The following is a 17,795-nucleotide window of genomic DNA, read 5'->3' on the forward strand; positions in this document are numbered from 1 at the left end:
ATTGCAATGTATTTTTTTTTTTTAAATGATTAGCCCAGCAGTGGATCCACTGCTGGGCTAATAATAAAAAAAAAAAATTGATTTAGTTGTTTTCCTCCTCAGTCTTTACCTTGCTTTGCTCCTGTTGGCTGCCCTAAATCTCTTTAACCAGCTAACCTCACACTATAATCACATTCAAAAGAATATTAAATTAATCCACAGTGGAGGAATTTATATATTTATTTACTTATTAGTTCTGCTTAGGTCCAGTTTCACATATTGCAATGTATTTTTTTTTTTTTAAATGATTAGCCCAGCAGTGGATCCACTGCTGGGCTAATAATAAAAAAAAAAATTGATTTAGTTGTTTTTTGGGATGTTGGGGTGGAGAGCGAAATTGCATGGGGGGGGGCAAGAAAATTTTTGCCCAGGGTCCAGTCAATATTAAAGACGGCCCTGCATACATTGCGGTAAGATTGCCCATAGCCCCTAAAGGACTTCAATAAGGACGAAAGTGTAGCCACAGTAAAGGTAAGTAAAATTCACCTGTTCCCGTACATTGAACAAACCAGGGTTTTTTTGGGTTTTTTTTTTTTTTTTTTTTACACAAAACGGAACATTCGTATGAAAGTAGCAAACTGAAGTTTTAGTATTGAGGATAATTTCTGCTCACCATATAGCAGTACTGCTAAGAAGCATATTTATGCTTATACCGGGACAGTTAAAAGAGAGTCGACCGCTTCTATGTAATTATCTTGTATTATTATGTACTTTTAGATGCATCTCATACTATCATTTTAACTCATTTTTATTGAATACCACCGGTGGTTTTTAGGATTGTTATTTTGATTGATTCCTTTTTGATTTATTAAATTTCTATTTTGTATCCTACTGGTTGATGTGCTGCTGCTTCGTAGCGCATCTTTTTTGTTTCTATTCATTATTCTCTGGGAAGATTGTAGAGGAACTCCCCTTTTAAAGTTGCTAGACACATCTGAGAGTGGTAAAGTTTTAACTTTTGAGTTTAATCTAATCTGGCCTCAGATTAAGCGGGGACTCATTCTTTGCATTATAAATGACCCTACAATATTACCATAATGTTATAAAAACTGTGAGTATACTTTAAGATAGGTCAAGATAAAACCTCTTAACATTCATCACTATTTAACATTCTTTCTGCAGGTGGCTATTCAGACAATTGACAGGATCCCTAGATTTGACAACAGATTACAACAAGCCACCAGAAGTTGCTCAACACCTTTCCACAAAGTGAAAAGGTAAGTCCCTTATTTCATATGACATAAAAAGATAACAAATAAATTATAAATATATATTATACATTAATTTATGCTTTATATCTTCAGCAAAATCTCATACAAGAATGACACTCTTTGCATAGGCATATACTGTTACTGTATATTCATCAGTATCCCCTTGTGAAAAAAGACTTCCTTGTACACTGCATAAGGGCTCTAATATAATGCATATACAGCAAGAATGAGTAATACATGCCAGCAGTTGCATATTTAGGTTAGGGGCTGCCCTGGGCACTCAAAATGCTGCTGCATCTTTATGGCATTTCTAAAGTAAAAGTTCACAGGGACTTGCAAAACACCTGCATACATACAAACACATACGTACAAACACATAAGGGTAAATAATAAGGGGAATCGAGAATTTAAGCTATGAGAGGTTAGCCAAACTGGGTCTGTTTTCTCTAGAAAAAAGGCGCTTAAGAGATGGCATGATTGCTTTATATAAATATATTCAATGCCCATATACAGAGATGGCAGAAGCTCTGTGTATTTCAAGAAAATTGTTTGTGATAAGAGTTCACAAATTAAGGTTGGAGGAAAGGAGATTTAATCTCCTGCAACGGAAACCTTTTTTCACTTTAAGAGCAATAAAATTGTGGAACTCATTACCAAAGGAGGTAGTGAATGCTAATACCCTAGATAAATTTAAAAATTGTTTGCATACATTTCTGGATAGAAACAGAATTCATGGATATGATTGCTTGTATTAAATTGGTCACCTTTTAGTGGGATTAATTTACGCTCAACTGGAGCTTTTTTTGTAAGTATATTAGATTTGCATAGGTTGAACTCAATGGACTTCGATCTTTTTTTCAACCTCATCTACTATGTTATCAATTAATTTATGAGAGAAGTCACAGCTAAAAATAATAGCTGTGAAAATGAATGACAAGGCAGCACTCAAAATGCATAAATAACAAGTGGTTTATTTGCTAAACCTACATATGTCAGAAACATCAGTATACCCCAAAAACCAATTGTGCTGTTAAAAGGAGTGAAATAAATAAACCAGGCCTGGTTAGCAAATAATACCTATCACATAACCGTATAATTACTGTTATAACATATGAATGCCATATTGTAACAAAACTTTCTGCTTGCTACAAACATTAATGTGAAAGATATAGTTTATGCAACATTTGCTTAATTATAGAAACAGTTACCAAATGTCCACAAACAGAGCACTTAGTGTGAATCACACGCTCCGTATTATGAGAATGTTGCAAAGAAACAGTTCCAGGGTTACTGATTGGAAAACCAACCCAAATTGCAAAACAAGCAGCCTCATCACAATCGCGGTAAACAGTTCCAGTGTATGATCCAAACACAGCCTATACAATTACCACTCAAACCATCTTCAGGGCTATGTACGCTCCATACCGGATCCTTATTTATGCATTTTGAGTGCTGCCTTGTCATTCATTTTCACAGCTATTATTTTTAGCTGTGACTTCTCTCATAAATTAATTGATGACTATTTTATGACTGCTAGCACAGAATTTGTCCTGTTTATAACTAAAGTAGAGTGCACACAATCAATATATTTTTTATTTTTCATCTACTATGTTACCTATACACATATGCACGTCTATATATTGCTGCAATATATATAAAAACCCCAAACACAGATTTCTTGATACAGTACTTCCCTAAACACAATACTAAGTGCTAAAAGCCAACAGACCTAAAATAAATAGCTAGCTAAATAAATGAAAGGGTCAGAGTTACATCTAAACTGTAATCTCTATGGGCAGTCCCTTATAATACCACCCTAGAATGTAAGGTCCTTGGGCAAAATCCCAACATGAACAGTTAGGAGTTAGAATTCATATCATACTGCCTTATTGGTTCATTTTTACCCCCATTTGACAATTTAGCTTTTCATTGCATTTTAAAAGAAACCTAAATAAAATAAAAGATTCTGTGGAAAAGACACCATTTTATTCATAGTGGCTCAATAGCTTGGAAGAAGCCCAATGTTCTCTAAACCTCCAAGAAAAAAAAGTTGAAATGCACTTTTTAAAAATGTCTTCATCATGGAGATCCACAGAATGTTTTTCAAGGGATATTAATAAAATAAATAAACCTCCCTGAATAAAATATCAGTAGCAACATGTGCAGCAGGAACGTTGCTTGTTGCCACAGACTACTATAAAAATGGTGGCTTATGGCATCAAAACAGTGACTGTAGTAGGTGCTTATGTTTGCATATAAGAAGCAGCATTACTTATGAGGTAGAGGGCATTTGACCTCTCTTCCACCCCTTTTGGATGTCCATGGCCTTTATTCAGCTCACTATAAGTATCAATTTTATCTCAAGAAAAATATCTTGATTTTCAATTAAAGGGACAGTGCACACCAATTTTCATATAATTGCATGTAATACACACAGATGCTGGTCTAAAAATCCAGTATAAAACCTTTTAAAAACTTACTTAGAAGCTCCCACTGTTGATGAGGTTGACTGGGACAGCGAAAGGGCTAAAAGAAAAACAAGAAAGAGAAAACCCGCCCCCCCTTCCCTGCATTTGAAAAGAGATTACACAAACAGGAGCCAGCAGGAGACTATAAACGCATGTATACATCTGACACTGTGGGGATTGGTTGGGAGTCTGAAAATCAGCACAATGTTATTAAAAAATAAGCAAAACTATACATTGTTACAAATACACTACCAGATGGGCTATATAAATGAATCATCTCCAAAAAATGTATGCACAGAAAAAACAGAATTTATGCTTACCTGATAAATTACTTTCTCTTGCGGTGTATCCAGTCCACGGATTCATCCTTTACTTGTGGGATATTCTCATTCCCTACAGGAAGTGGCAAAGAGAACACACAGCAGAGCTGTCCATATAGCTCCCCCTCTAGCTCCACCCCCCAGTCATTCGACCAAAGGTTAGGAAGAAAAAGGAGAAACCATAGGGTGCAGTGGTGACTGTAGTTTAAACAAAAAATTTTTACCTGACTTAAATGCCAGGGCGGGCCGTGGACTGGATACACCGCAAGAGAAAGTGATTTATCAGGTAAGCATAAATTCTGTTTTCTCTTGCAAGGTGTATCCAGTCCACGGATTCATCCTTTACTTGTGGGATACCAATACCAAAGCTTTAGGACACGGATGAAGGAAGGGAACAAGACAGGTACCTTAAACGGAAGGCACCACTGCTTGCAAAACCTTTCTCCCAAAAATAGCCTCTGAAGAAGCAAAAGTATCGAATTTGTAAAATTTGGCAAAAGTATGCAGTGAAGACCAAGTCGCTGCCTTACAAATCTGTTCAACAGAAGCCTAATTTTTGAAAGCCCATGTGGAAGCCACTGCTCTGGTAGAATGAGCAGTAATTCTTTCAGGAGGCTGCTGGCCAGCAGTCTCATAGGCCAAACGGATGATGCTTTTCAGCCAAAAGGAAAGAGAGGTAGCAGTCGCTTTCTGACCTCTCCTCTTACCAGAATAGATAACAAACAAGGAAGATGTTTGTCTGAAATCCTTAGTTGCTTGTAAATAGAACTTTAAAGCACGAACTACATCAAGATTATGTAATAGACGTTCCTTCTTCAAGATGGATTAGGACACAGAGAAGGAACAACTATTTCCTGGTTAATATTCTTGTTAGAAACAACTTTAGGAAGAAAACCAGGCTTGGTACGCAAAACTACCTTATCTGCGTGGAACACCAGGTAAGGTGAATCACACTGTAAGGCAGATAATTCTGAAACTCTTCGAGCAGAAGAGATAGCTATCAAAAACAAAACTTTCCAAGATAACTTAATGTCTATGGAATGTAAAGGTTCAAACGGAACCCCTTGAAGAACTGAAAGAACTAGATTCAAACTCCATGGCGGAGCCACAGGTTTATACACAGGCTTGATTCTGACTAAAGCCTGAGCAAACGCTTGAACGTCTGGCACCTCTGCCAGACGCTTGTGTAACAGGATAGATAAAGCAGATATTTGTCCTTTTAAGGAACTAGCTGACAATCCTTTCTCCAATCCTTCTTGGAGAAAGGACAATATCCTGGGAATCCTAATCTTACTCCATGAGTAACCCTTGGATTCACACCAACAAAGATATTTCCGCCATATCTTATGGTAGATTTTCCTGGTGACAGGCTTTCTAGCCTGAATCAGAGTATCTATAACTGACTCAGAGAACCCACGCTTTGATAGAATTAAGCATTCAATCTCCAAGCAGTCAGACATAGAGAAACTAAATTTGGATGCTTGAACGGACCCTGTATCAGAAGATCCTGCCTCATGGGCAATGTCCATGGTGGGACAGATGACATGTCCACTAGGTCTGCATACCAAGTCCTGCGTGGCCATGCAGGCGCTATCAGAATCACCAAAGCCTTCTCCTGCTTGATTCTGGCAACCAGACGTGGAAGGAGAGGAAACGGTGGAAAAACATAAGCCAGATTGAAGGACCAAGGCGCTGCTAGAGCATCTATCAATACCGCCTTGGGATCCCGGGACCTGGACCCGTAGAGAGGAAGTTTGGTGTTCTGACGGGACGCCATCAGATCCAACTCTGGAGTGCCCCATAGCTGAGTCAGCTGGGCAAATACCTCCGGGTGGAGTTCCCACTCCCCCGGGTGAAAAGTCTGACGACTTCGAAAATCCGTCTCCCAGTTGTCTACTCCTGGGATGTGAATTGCTGAGAGATGGCAGGAGTGATCCTTCGCCCACCTGATTATTTTGGTTACTTCCGTCATCGCTAGGGAACTCTTTGTTCCCCCCTGATGATTGACGTAAGCTACAGTCGTGATGTTGTCCGACTGAAATCTGATGAATTTAGCCGCAGCTAGTTGAGGCCATGCCTGAAGAGCGTTTAATATCGCCCTCAGTTCCAGAATGTTTATCGGGAGAAGAGTTTCTTCCCAAGACCATAAGCCCTGAGCTTTCAGGGAGTCCCAGACCGCACCCCAGCCTAACAGACTGGCGTCGGTCGTTACAATGACCCACTCTGGCCTGCGGAAACATATTCCCTGAGACAGGTGAGCCTGAGACAACCACCAGAGAAGAGAATCTCTGGTCTCCTGGTCCAACTGAATTTGAGGAGACAAATCTGCATAATCCCCATTCCACTGTTTGAGCATGCATAGTTGCAGTGGTCTGAGGTGTATCCGAGCAAAAGGGACTATGTCCATTGCCGCTACCATTAGTCCGATTGTCTCCATGCACTGAGCTACAGATGGCCGAGGAATGGAATGAAGAGCTCGGCAAGTAGTTAACAGTTTTAACTTTCTGACCTTCTACCGAGTCTATCAGGGTTCCTAGGAATGGAACTCTTGTGAGGGGGAGAGAGAACTCTTTTTGACGTTCACCTTCCACCCGTGAGACCTCAGAAAGGCCAATACGATCTCCGTGTGAGACTTGGTTCTTTGGAAAGTCAACGCCTGAATTAAGATGTCGTCTAGGTAAGGCGCCACTGCTATGCCCCGCAGTCTTAGAACCGCCAGGAGGGACCCTAGCAACTTTGTGAAAATTCTGGGAGCAGTGGCCAATCCGAAAGGAAGAGCCACAAACTGATAATGCTTGTCCAGAAAAGCGAACCTGAGAAAGTGGTGATGATCTTTGTGGATAGGAATGTGCAGATACGCATCCTTTAGATCCACGGTAGTCATATATTGACCCTCCTGGATCATTGGTAAGATTGTCCGAATGGTCTCCATCTTGAATGATGGGACTCTGAGGAATTTGTTTAGAATTTTGAGATCCAGGATTGGTCTGAAAGTTCCTTCTTTTTTGGGAACCACAAACAGGTTTGAGTAAAACCCAAGTCCTTGTTCTGCAATTGGAACTGGGTGGATCACTCCCATTGTATATAGATCTTCTACACAGCGTAAAAACGCCTCTTTCTTTGTCTGATCTGTAGACAGACGAGAAATGTGGAACCTTCCCCTTGGAGGAGAGTCCTTGAATTCTAGAAGGTTTCCCTGGGCTACAATCACTAATGCCCAAGGATCGTGTACATCTCTTGCCCAGGCCTGAGCGAAGAGAGAGAGTCTGCCCCCCAACCTTGTTGAACAAAAATTTTCTTAAGTAAACCCTCTAACTTCTTATCCATAGGGTCTTTAAAAGCACAACTGTCTTCAATTGGTATGGTTGTGCATTTAGCAAGTGTAGAAACAGCCCCCTCCACCTTAGGGACCGTCTGCCACGAGTCCCGCACAGGGTCAGGTATGGGGAACATTTTCTTAAACACAGGAGGGGGAACAAAGGGAACACCTGGTCTATCCCACTCCCTAGTAACGATATCCGCAATCCTCTTAGGGACCGGAAACGTATCCGTGTAAACAGGGACCTCTAGGTACTTGTCCATTTTACACAATTTCTCTGGGATCACCAAAGGGTCGCAGTCATCCAGAGTAGCTAATACCTTCCTAAGCAAAATGCGGAGGTGTTCTAGTTTAAATTTAAAAGCCAATGTATCTGAATCTGTCTGAGGAGGAACCCTTCCTGAATCAGAGACTTCTCCCTCAGACATCAAATCCCTCGCTCCCACTTCAGAGCGTTGCAAGGGTATATCGGATACGGCTACCAAAGCGTCAAAATGCTCATAATCTGTTCTTAAAACAGAGCTATCACGCTTTGTGGGAAACACGGGCAGTTTAGATAAGAAGGCTGTAAGAGAATTATCTATGACTGCCGCTAAGTCTTGTAATGTAAAAGGGTTAGACGCACTAGAGGTACTAGGCGTCGCTTGCGCGGGGGCGTAACTGGTTGTGACACTTGGGGAGAGGCAGACGGGCTACCCTCGTTACCTTCAGTCTGAGAATCATCTTGGGCCACATTCTTAAGTGCAACAATATGATCTTTAAAGTGTATAGACATATCAGTACAAGTGGGACACATTCTGAGAGGGGGTTCCACCATGGTTTCCAAACACATTGAACAAGGATTTTCCTTGGTGTCAGACATGTTTAACAGACTAGTAGTATACACAAACAGGCTTGGAAATCACTTTAATCAAATAAAAAACACAATTTGAAAAAACGGTACTGTGCCTTTAAGAGATAAAAAGAGCACATAATTTTACAAAACAGTGAAAAATGCAGCAATTCTCCTGAAATTTTCACAGTGTGTACCTAAAGCCTTAATAGGATTGCACCACAAGTTTCAAAACGATTAACCCCTTAATGCCCAAACCGGAGCAGCCTAAAGCCAACACCCGGTTAAAAAATAGTACAGCACCTTGCCACAGCCTTGCTGTGGCCCTACCTGCCCTTAGGGATCAGATTTGGCGGAATATAGCTTCTATAATGCCCTCAAACAGCAGCAGGACCCTCCATGTGAAGCAGCATGAACTTCTCTGCAATTCTAACTGCGCATCTGAGGCGCAAAATTAGGCCCCTCCCACTCTACTCCGGAGCTGTGAGGCCTAGTAAATCACTCTTAAGTGAATAAATAACAGCCATGTGGGTAATAACCCCAGAAAGAACCCCAAAAGGACTTTCAAAGTGTCTGCAAACAATATTTTTCTTAAATAAACAATTGATTGCCTTATCAGTGTCAACCAGCATAATTAGCCCTGTTATGTAAGCATTCAATTCCTTACTAAGTCTGTGAACATAGCTTACCCTCCCCTCATGGGGATATTGTCAGTCTCTTCTAGCATTATCTCAGTCTTGTCTACAAATAAATGACTGAACATACCTCATTGCAGATTACCCTGCAAACCGTTCCCCCCAACTGAAGTTTTCTGGTACTCCTCAGTCCTGTGTGGGAACAGCAGTGGATTTTAGTTACAACATGCTAAAATCATTTTCCTCTCAGCAGAAATCTTCATCACTTTTCTGCTAGAGAGTAAATAGTACAAACCGGTACCATTTAAAATAACAAACTTTTGATTGAAGATAATAAAAACTACAATTCTAACACCACATTCACTTTACCCTCCCGTAGAGAGACCCTAGTGCTTAGAGCCGGCAAAGAGAATGACTGGGGGGGTGGAGCTAGAGGGGGAGCTATATGGACAGCTCTGCTGTGTGCTCTCTTTGCCACTTCCTGTAGGGAATGAGAATATCCCACAAGTAAAGGATGAATCCGTGGACTGGATACACCTTGCAAGAGAAATCTAGTGTACAATGTCCCTTTAACCCTGTGAAATTTGAAATAATTATCACAGTATGTTAATCATAAAAGAAATGAATTACTTTATTTTATTCCATAGAAAGCTGCAAGTTCTCATATGTATATCTGATACCCTCAATAAAGTTACCTTTCTCATGACCTGCTGTATGTTTGTTCCCCGTAGACTACACCCTCCGCTCCAAGCTCTGGATTGCAGTTCCCAGGGATCAGAATGTGCTAGTTGTATCTCAAGCCAGGAACTCACACTGATGGCAAAGTCAATCTTCAAGCAAAGCAAAGCAGAACATGTAAGGAAGGACATTTTTTTTTTAAATGTTATATACCCCAAATATTCATATTCAGTTTGTATTTAATATCACAAATTCTTTTAAAATATACAACATATAGTTTAGGAAATAAGTATTTTTTTTTTAAATACAGTGCATTTTAGGTAAGTACAGCTGAAAGAAAGATAAACCAGTACCATGTACCAGTAAGGAAAAAGAATGTTGCATGCTACCTACAATTATTAAAGGGATATGAAAGCCCAAAATTGTATTTTGAAATTCAGACTGAGCATTCGATTTAAAAAAACCCATAAAATTATGCTCACCTGATCATTTTCTTTTCTTCAGATGGAAAGAGTCCACAGCTGCATTCATTACTTTTGGGAAAATAAGAACCTGGCCACCAGGAGGAGGCAAAGACACCCCAGCCAAAGGCTTAAATACTACTCTCCTCCCACTCCCCTCATCCCCCAGTCATTCCGCCGAGGAGCAAGGGACAGTAGAAGAAATATCAGGGTGAAAAGGTGCCAGAAGAACCAAAAATTACAGTCGCCCCCCAAAAAAACATGGGCGGGGAGCTGTGGACTCTTTCCATCTGAAAAGAGTAAGCATAATTTATGTTTTTCTTCATTAATGGAAAGAATCCACAGTTGCATTAATTACTTTTGGGAAAACAATACCCAAGCTATAGTGGACACTGAATGCTAAAATGGGAGGGTACAAGAGACAGCCCATTCTGAGGGCACCAAAACTGAAACCACAACCCCAGAAAAAAAATCCAGCTTCGTCCGAAGTCAGAAAACATTTGAAAAAGAAAACACGGCCCCCAAGGACACTGACCCACAGATAGTCCACAAGCCGAACTAGAGCCCGCAAAACAGATGCAACTGAGCCAACACTCCTCCAGAGATACCATCGCCCAAAGGATGAACCTCAACCAAACACCGCTTCATAGAAAGGGAGACAACTGAAAACTCCCAAAAAGGAGAGGCTATGGAGGATTAACAAGGAATCCCAGAAAACCTTAAACAGGGTGCAATAAATCCAAATAAAAATGGAAACCCAAAAAGTGAACCACGCTCCAAGGGACCCCAAGGTGTCCCGAAACAAGGGAAAGGCAACACCCAGACCCCAACAGCACTGCCCACAAGGTTGAATAGGGAAACAGAACAAAGAAGCAAACTTCTCGGAAAAATCAGAGCAATTGCCTTGAACAAACGACTGAAACCATAGTCCCAAGTCACCAGGAACTCAGAATATCAACATATTCCAACTAACATGTGCGATAACCCCAGAGAAGCAGCCTCAGAGTACCAAACGCAGCAATCATACCAAGACGACTAAAAACAAAGGAAACACTTGCAGGCAAGTAAAAGGAAGCTGAAGATAGAGTAACATCCACCAACTAGTGGGTACACTCAGGATATCTAAAGCTGCAAGGCCAACACACGTAGCCGGGCAACAAGGAGCCCAGAACCTCAAAAAAGGCTCTCCGGACTTCCACAAACCGAGGAAACACCACTCATCTCAGAACCTAGTCCACACTGAGCCAGCCCAAGCAACAGGATAAAAAAAACAGGGGAGCAGAAAAGGTCCCAACCACCAGCCTCCATAGAAAAAAAGGGTGGATAGGATGACCCCAGACACCCCAACAGAGCTTGGAAGCCTTCCAAAAGCACCTACAAACAGATACTTCCAAGGAAGATCCTGATAGAGATAGGTAGAAAAGACCGAAGTCTCATGATCTAGCCCGACACTCTATGGCGGACTCCACATAGCACCAACAACGGCACTCCAAAGGAGAACCTATAAAGATAAGCAGAACTATACGGACCAGAATAAAACTGCAAAGACAGACAGAACAGAACAATCCCAGAAAGAGAATCACCCTCTTGACAGGACAACCTGTTCCACCCTCCTGCACACAGGACAGGGCAACATCTTCCAGAGAAAGGAAACCTCACCTCTAAGGAAGAAATACAACCCACCTCAAGGAAAGGGAACAGACAAGGACGGCGCACAAGCTCACAGGGCCAAGCCGTAATTAGAGCCACAGAAAAATCATCCAGGCGCCCCTGATGAACATGAAAGAGGAACTCTCCAAAAGGAAAGCACATACCCTCAAGAAAAAGGCAGGCCGCAAGGAACCCAAGCACACAGAGCTCCTGGTGCAGCTGCTAGTAGCACAACTAGCCAGACCATAAGAATAGTCAACGTCCCCTGGAGAATAAGGGCTTCCAGACCAGACATAGGAATATAAAAATCTCCTAAAAGAAAGCCTGAGCCCCAAAATTGTGTAGACAAATACCCCAGGGAACACCATACCCGTCTAAGAAAAAAAACAGACTATAACAGGAAGGAAGACCAGCCCGTAGAACAGGTTGAAGACACAAGAAAACCCAACCCAAGGGGAAGAGAGCACCCCGTACAGAAGTCAACTCCAAAGAGTAATAGGGCATGCCAGAACCTAGAAGATTCTAAGTCCAACAGACTACAATACCCACACTTCCATAACCAAGAGGAAAACGTCAGGGACAAAGTCACCCGAAGATCGAGTCAGTAGAATAGCCCCAATGGCTGGGGCACTCACCACCTCCTAGCACCAGACACCAGCGGGCCAGAATCTTTCCGTCGCCACACTGCCAGGAATGCAGAACTAGAGAGGCAAAAATGTGACCACGCCAGGTCACAAGGTAGGCCGTACAGTCAAAAAAAGCGTGCCCTACCGTAAAGACCGCGTCACTACCAAGACTGTTATGTTCCACAAGGCCTCAAGCCAAAGTAACACTACACATAAGCAGGTCGAATAACAAAACAAACATTATTAAACCCCCCCTGTTCTATAACCCCCCCCAAGGAGATATTAACCCTTGATTCCAAGATACAAAAGGTGAGACCCTGCGTTATAGTTAGTCCCACAAGGTGGTAGCCTCTCGGGAAAAACATCAGTAATACAATACATTCATGAGAAGTAAAATGAAACGATCTTACCGGAATCTACGCTGTGGAACAGGAACACGGCCCTTCAAGTGTCACAGATTGTAGCATCGCCTCTGCCATGGACTTGAGAGAAGAAGCAGGCAGTGAAACTCGTCAATGCTGATTGCTTGAGGAGCTGTTAATATGAGTCGTGATGGTTTCGCAGAAAGACTCTCCCTGCATCTCCGGACTCTAACTTTGACCCATGCTCTCCCTGAGAGGCTGACAGGACTACTTAAAACTCCAAACCCATGCCGAAGAGTACTACCCTCCATAAGAGACTATCGGAAACTTCTGACAATTCTCTGCCAACCTCCTGGGACGAAAGGTAAAGAATGACTGGGGGAGTGGGAGGAGTATTTAAGCCTTTGGCTCGCGTGTATTTGCCTACTCCTGGTAGCTAGGTTCTTATTTTCCTAAAAGTAACGAATGCAGCTGTGGACTCTTTCCATTAATGAAGATTTTTTTTTTACTAATTTAATTTTGTTATCAAATTTGCTTTTTTCCCATGGTAATTATTGTTGAAGAGTAACTGTCTGGAGCACTAAATGGCAAGAAATAGTGCTGCCATCTAGTTCTCTTGCTAATTATAACATGCTTGTAAAACTGCTGCCATTTAGTGCTCCAGACACGTGCATACTCCTGAAATTAAAGGGATACTAAACCCAAATTGTTTCTTTCATGATTCAGATAGAGCAAGCACTTTTAAGCAACTTTCTAATTTACTCCTATTATAATTTTTTCTTTGTTCTCTTGCTATCTATATTTAAAAAGCAGGAATGTAAAGCTTAGGAGCCGGCCCACTTTAGGTTCAGCACCCTGGATAGCACTTGCTTATTGGTGCCTACATTAAGCCACCAATAATCAAGCATAACCCAGGTTCTGAACCAAAAATGGGCCGGCTCCTAAGCTTTAATTCCTGTTTTTTAAATATAGATAGCAAGAGAACGAAGAAAATTTGATAATAAGAGTAAATTAAAAAGCATAAAATTGCATGCTCTATCTGAATCGTGAAAGAAAAAAAATTTGGGTTTAGTATCCCTTTAATGTCCCTGCTTTTCAACAAAAGATACCAAAAGAACAAAGACACTTTGATAACAGATGTAAATTAGAAACTTGTTAAAAAATTGCTTGCTCTATCTGATCCACAAAAGAAATGTTTGGGTTTCATGTCCCTTTAAAACTGCCTTGTAGCTTTGTGTATGTGCTGTTTTTGTAATGGACCTGGAGACAATTCATTTTAAATAAATGAAATAAAAAAACAACAAGGAATGTAAACATATTGTCTATGTTTTATGCATTAGAATAAATGTGTTTCCTACAGGGCTGGAAAGCTGGTGAATTGGTATTTAACCCCTTAAGGACCAACGACGTACAGGGTACGTCCAACAAAAGAAGGTCCTTAACGACCAAGGACGTACCCTGTATGTCGTTGTCATTGCTTAGCCACCCAATGCAGAGAGAGCCACTCTGTGGCCCTCTCTGCATCGGCCATCGATGGCCACGATCGTTGGTGGGTGGGAGCCGGTGTGGGAGGCGGCCATCGATGGTAGGGTACATACCAGAGGTGGCAGGATCGTGTGCGGGACGCCGGGGGCGCACAATGGGGCGGGTGGGAACACTACACTATGAAACAATACATTTATGCCATACGGTGGGGAAAAGGACTGTGGAGGGTGGGATCTGGGAGGGGGTGGGGGTTGGATATTGAGGGGGGGCAGCTACACTACAGAAATTGTTTAATTTATTATAAAAAATAACATATTTTTAGGCAAACTGGGTACTGGCAGACAGCTGCCAGTACCAAAGATGGCTCCCAGTAAGGTAGAGGAGGAGGGCTAGAGAGCTGTTTGGGGGGGAGGGATCCTACACAGCAGAATAAGTTTTCAAATAAAAAAAAAAAAAAAAACAAAAAAAAAAAACTTATTTTAGTACTGGCAGACTTTCTGCCAGTACTTAAGAGGGGGGGGACAATTGTGGGGTGGGGTGGGGGAGGGAAGAGAGCTGTTTGGGAGGGATCAGGGGGTGTGATGGGTCAGGTGGGAGGCTGATCTCTACACTAAAGCTAAAATTAACCCTGCAAGCTCCCTAATTAACCCTTTCACTGCTGGGCATAATACATGTGTGGTGTGCAGCGGCATTTAGCAGCCTTCTAAATACCAAACAGCAACGCCAAAGCCATATACAGGGAGTGCAGAATTATTAGGCAAGTTGTATTTTTGAGGATTAATTTTATTATTGAACAACAACCATGTTCTCAATGAACCCAAAAAACTCATTAATATCAAAGCTGAATAGTTTTGGAAGTAGTTTTTAGTTTGTTTTTAGTTATAGCTATTTTAGGGGGATATCTGTCTGTGCAGGTGACTATTACTGTGCATAATTATTAGGCAACTTAACAAAAAACAAATATATACCCATTTCAATTATTTATTTTTACCAGTGAAACCAATATAACATCTCAACATTCACAAATATACATTTCTGACATTCAAAAACAAAACAAAAACAAATCAGTGACCAATATAGCCACCTTTCTTTGCAAGGACACTCAAAAGCCTGCCATCCATGGATTCTGTCAGTGTTTTGATCTGTTCACCATCAACATTGCGTGCAGCAGCAACCACAGCCTCCCAGACACTGTTCAGAGAGGTGTACTGTTTTCCCTCCTTGTAAATCTCACATTTGATGATGGACCACAGGTTCTCAATTGGGTTCAGATCAGGTGAACAAGGAGGCCATGTCATTAGATTTTCTTCTTTTATACCCTTTCTTGCCAGCCACGCTGTGGAATACTTGGACGCGTGTGATGGAGCATTGTCCTGCATGAAAATCATGTTTTTCTTGAAGGATGCAGACTTCTTCCTGTACCACTGCTTGAAGAAGGTGTCTTCCAGAAACTGGCAGTAGGACTGGGAGTTGAGCTTGACTCCATCCTCAACCCGAAAAGGCCCCACAAGCTCATCTTTGATGATACCAGCCCAAACCAGTACTCCACCTCCACCTTGCTGGCGTCTGAGTCAGACTGGAGCTCTCTGCCCTTTACCAATCCAGCCACGGGCCCATCCATCTGGCCCATCAAGACTCACTCTCATTTCATCAGTCCATAAAACCTTAGAAAAATCAGTCTTGAGATATTTCTTGGCCCAGTCTTGACGTTTCAGCTTGTGTGTCTTGTTCAGTGGTGGTCGTCTTTCAGCCTTTCTTACCTTGGCCATGTCTCTGAGTATTGCACACCTTGTGCTTTTGGGCACGCCAGTGATGTTGCAGCTCTGAAATATGGCCAAACTGGTGGCAAGTGGCATCTTGGCAGCTGCACGCTTGACTTTTCTCAGTTCATGGGCAGTTATTTTGCGCCTTGGTTTTTCCACACGCTTCTTGCGACCCTGTTGACTATTTTGAATGAAACGCTTGATTGTTCGATGATCACGCTTCAGAAGCTTTGCAATTTTAAGAGTGCTGCATCCCTCTGCAAGATATCTCACTATTTTTGACTTTTCTGAGCCTGTCATGTCCTTCTTTTGACCCATTTTGCCAAAGGAAAGGAAGTTGCCTAATAATTATGCACACCTGATATAGGGTGTTGATGTCATTAGACCACACCCCTTCTCATTACAGAGATGCACATCACCTAATATGCTTAATTGGTAGTAGGCTTTCGAGCCTATACAGCTTGGAGTAAGACAACATGCATAAAGAGGATGATGTGGTCAAAATACTCATTTGCCTAATAATTCTGCACTCCCTGTATGTCTGCTATTTCTGAACAAAGAGGATCCCAGAGAAGCACTTACAATCATGTGTGCCATAATTGCACAAGCTGTTTGTAAATAATTCCAGTGAGAAACCTAGAATTTGTGAAAAAGTGAACAATTTTTTTTTATTTGAATGCATTTGGCAGTGAAATGGTGGCATGGAATATACCAAAATGGGCTTAGATCAATACTTTGGGTTGTCTACTACACTACACTAAAGCTAAAATTAACCCTACAAGCTCCCTAATTAACCCCTTTACTGCTGGGCATAATACACGTGTGGTGCTCAACGGCATTTAGCACCCTTCTAATTACCAAAAAGCAACATCAATACCATACAAGTTTGCTATTTCTGAACAAAGGGGATCCCAGAGAAGCATTTACAACCATTTGACATTTGTGCCATAATTGCACAAGCTGTTTGTGATTCATTTCAGTGAGAAACCTAAAGTTTGTGACAAAATTTGTGAAAAACTGAACGATTTTTTTTATTTGGCATTTGGCGGTAAAATGGTGGCATGAAATATACCAAAATGGGCCTAGATCAATACTTTGGGATGTCTTCTAAAAAAAATATTATGTCAAGGGATATTCAGGGATTCCTGACAGATATCAGTGTTACAATGTAACTATCACTCATTTTGAAAAAAAGTGGTTTGGAAATAGCAAAGTGCTACTTGTACTTATTGCCCTATAACTAGAAAAAAAAGCAAAGGACATGTAAACATTGGGTATTCCTAAACTCAGGACAAAATTTAGAAACTATTTAGCATGGGTGTTTTTTGGTGGCTGTAGATGTGTAACAGATTTTGGGGGTCAAAGTTAGAAAAAGTGTGTTTTTTTCCCATCTTTTCCTCATATTTTATAATTTTTTTATAATAAATTATAAGATATGATGAAAAAGTAAATTTATGCTTACCTGATAAATTTATTTCTTCTACGATATGACGAGTCCACGGATTTCATCCTTACTTGTGGGATTTATCCTCCTGCTAACAGGAAGAGGCAAAGAGCACCACAGCAGAGCTGTATATATAGCTCCTCCCGTCCCTCCACCTCCAGTCATTCGACCGAAGTTAGGAAGAGAAAGGAAAAGCCAAAGGTGCAGAGGTGACTGAAGTTTATAAAAAATAAAATCTAAATCTGTCTTAAAAATGACAGGGTGGGTTGTGGACTCGTCATATCGTAGAAGAAATTAATTTATCAGGTAAGCATACATTTACTTTTCTTCTACAAGATATGACGAGTCCACGGATTTCATCCTTACTTGTGGGATACAATACCAAAGCTACAGTACACGGATGAAAGGGAGGGACAAGACAGGAACCTAAACGGAAGGCACCACTGCTTGAAGAACCTTTCTCCCAAAACCAGCCTCAGAAGAAGCAAAGGTATCAAATTTG

At 41.3% G+C, this 17,795-nt stretch overlaps 2 protein-coding genes across 5 annotated transcripts in view; one reads left to right on the plus strand and one right to left on the minus strand.

The window, feature by feature from the left end:
• The window catches only part of PIGC (phosphatidylinositol glycan anchor biosynthesis class C), a 212,078-nt gene that overhangs the window by 50,240 nt on the left and 144,043 nt on the right, over window positions 1–17,795 (minus strand). For 3 of the 4 annotated variants that reach the window (XM_053693234.1, XM_053693230.1, XM_053693231.1), the window contains exon 3: window positions 9,520–9,654. The exons of the other annotated variant lie outside the window; for it this stretch is intronic. The gene's annotated coding sequence lies outside the window, so the exon portion shown is untranslated. The remainder of the gene's footprint in view (window positions 1–9,519; window positions 9,655–17,795) is intronic. 4 annotated transcript variants of the gene reach the window in all.
• Window positions 1–17,795, plus strand: part of LOC128640725 (uncharacterized) — a 131,577-nt gene that overhangs the window by 11,496 nt on the left and 102,286 nt on the right. The window contains exons 2-3 of the mRNA XM_053693154.1: window positions 1,162–1,256; window positions 9,556–9,679. Coding sequence (XP_053549129.1) covers window positions 1,162–1,256; window positions 9,556–9,679 — 219 coding nt within the window. The remainder of the gene's footprint in view (window positions 1–1,161; window positions 1,257–9,555; window positions 9,680–17,795) is intronic.

The sequence above is a fragment of the Bombina bombina genome, chromosome 10 (assembly GCF_027579735.1).
Source record: "Bombina bombina isolate aBomBom1 chromosome 10, aBomBom1.pri, whole genome shotgun sequence".
Classification (NCBI taxonomy): Eukaryota; Metazoa; Chordata; class Amphibia; order Anura; family Bombinatoridae; genus Bombina; species Bombina bombina.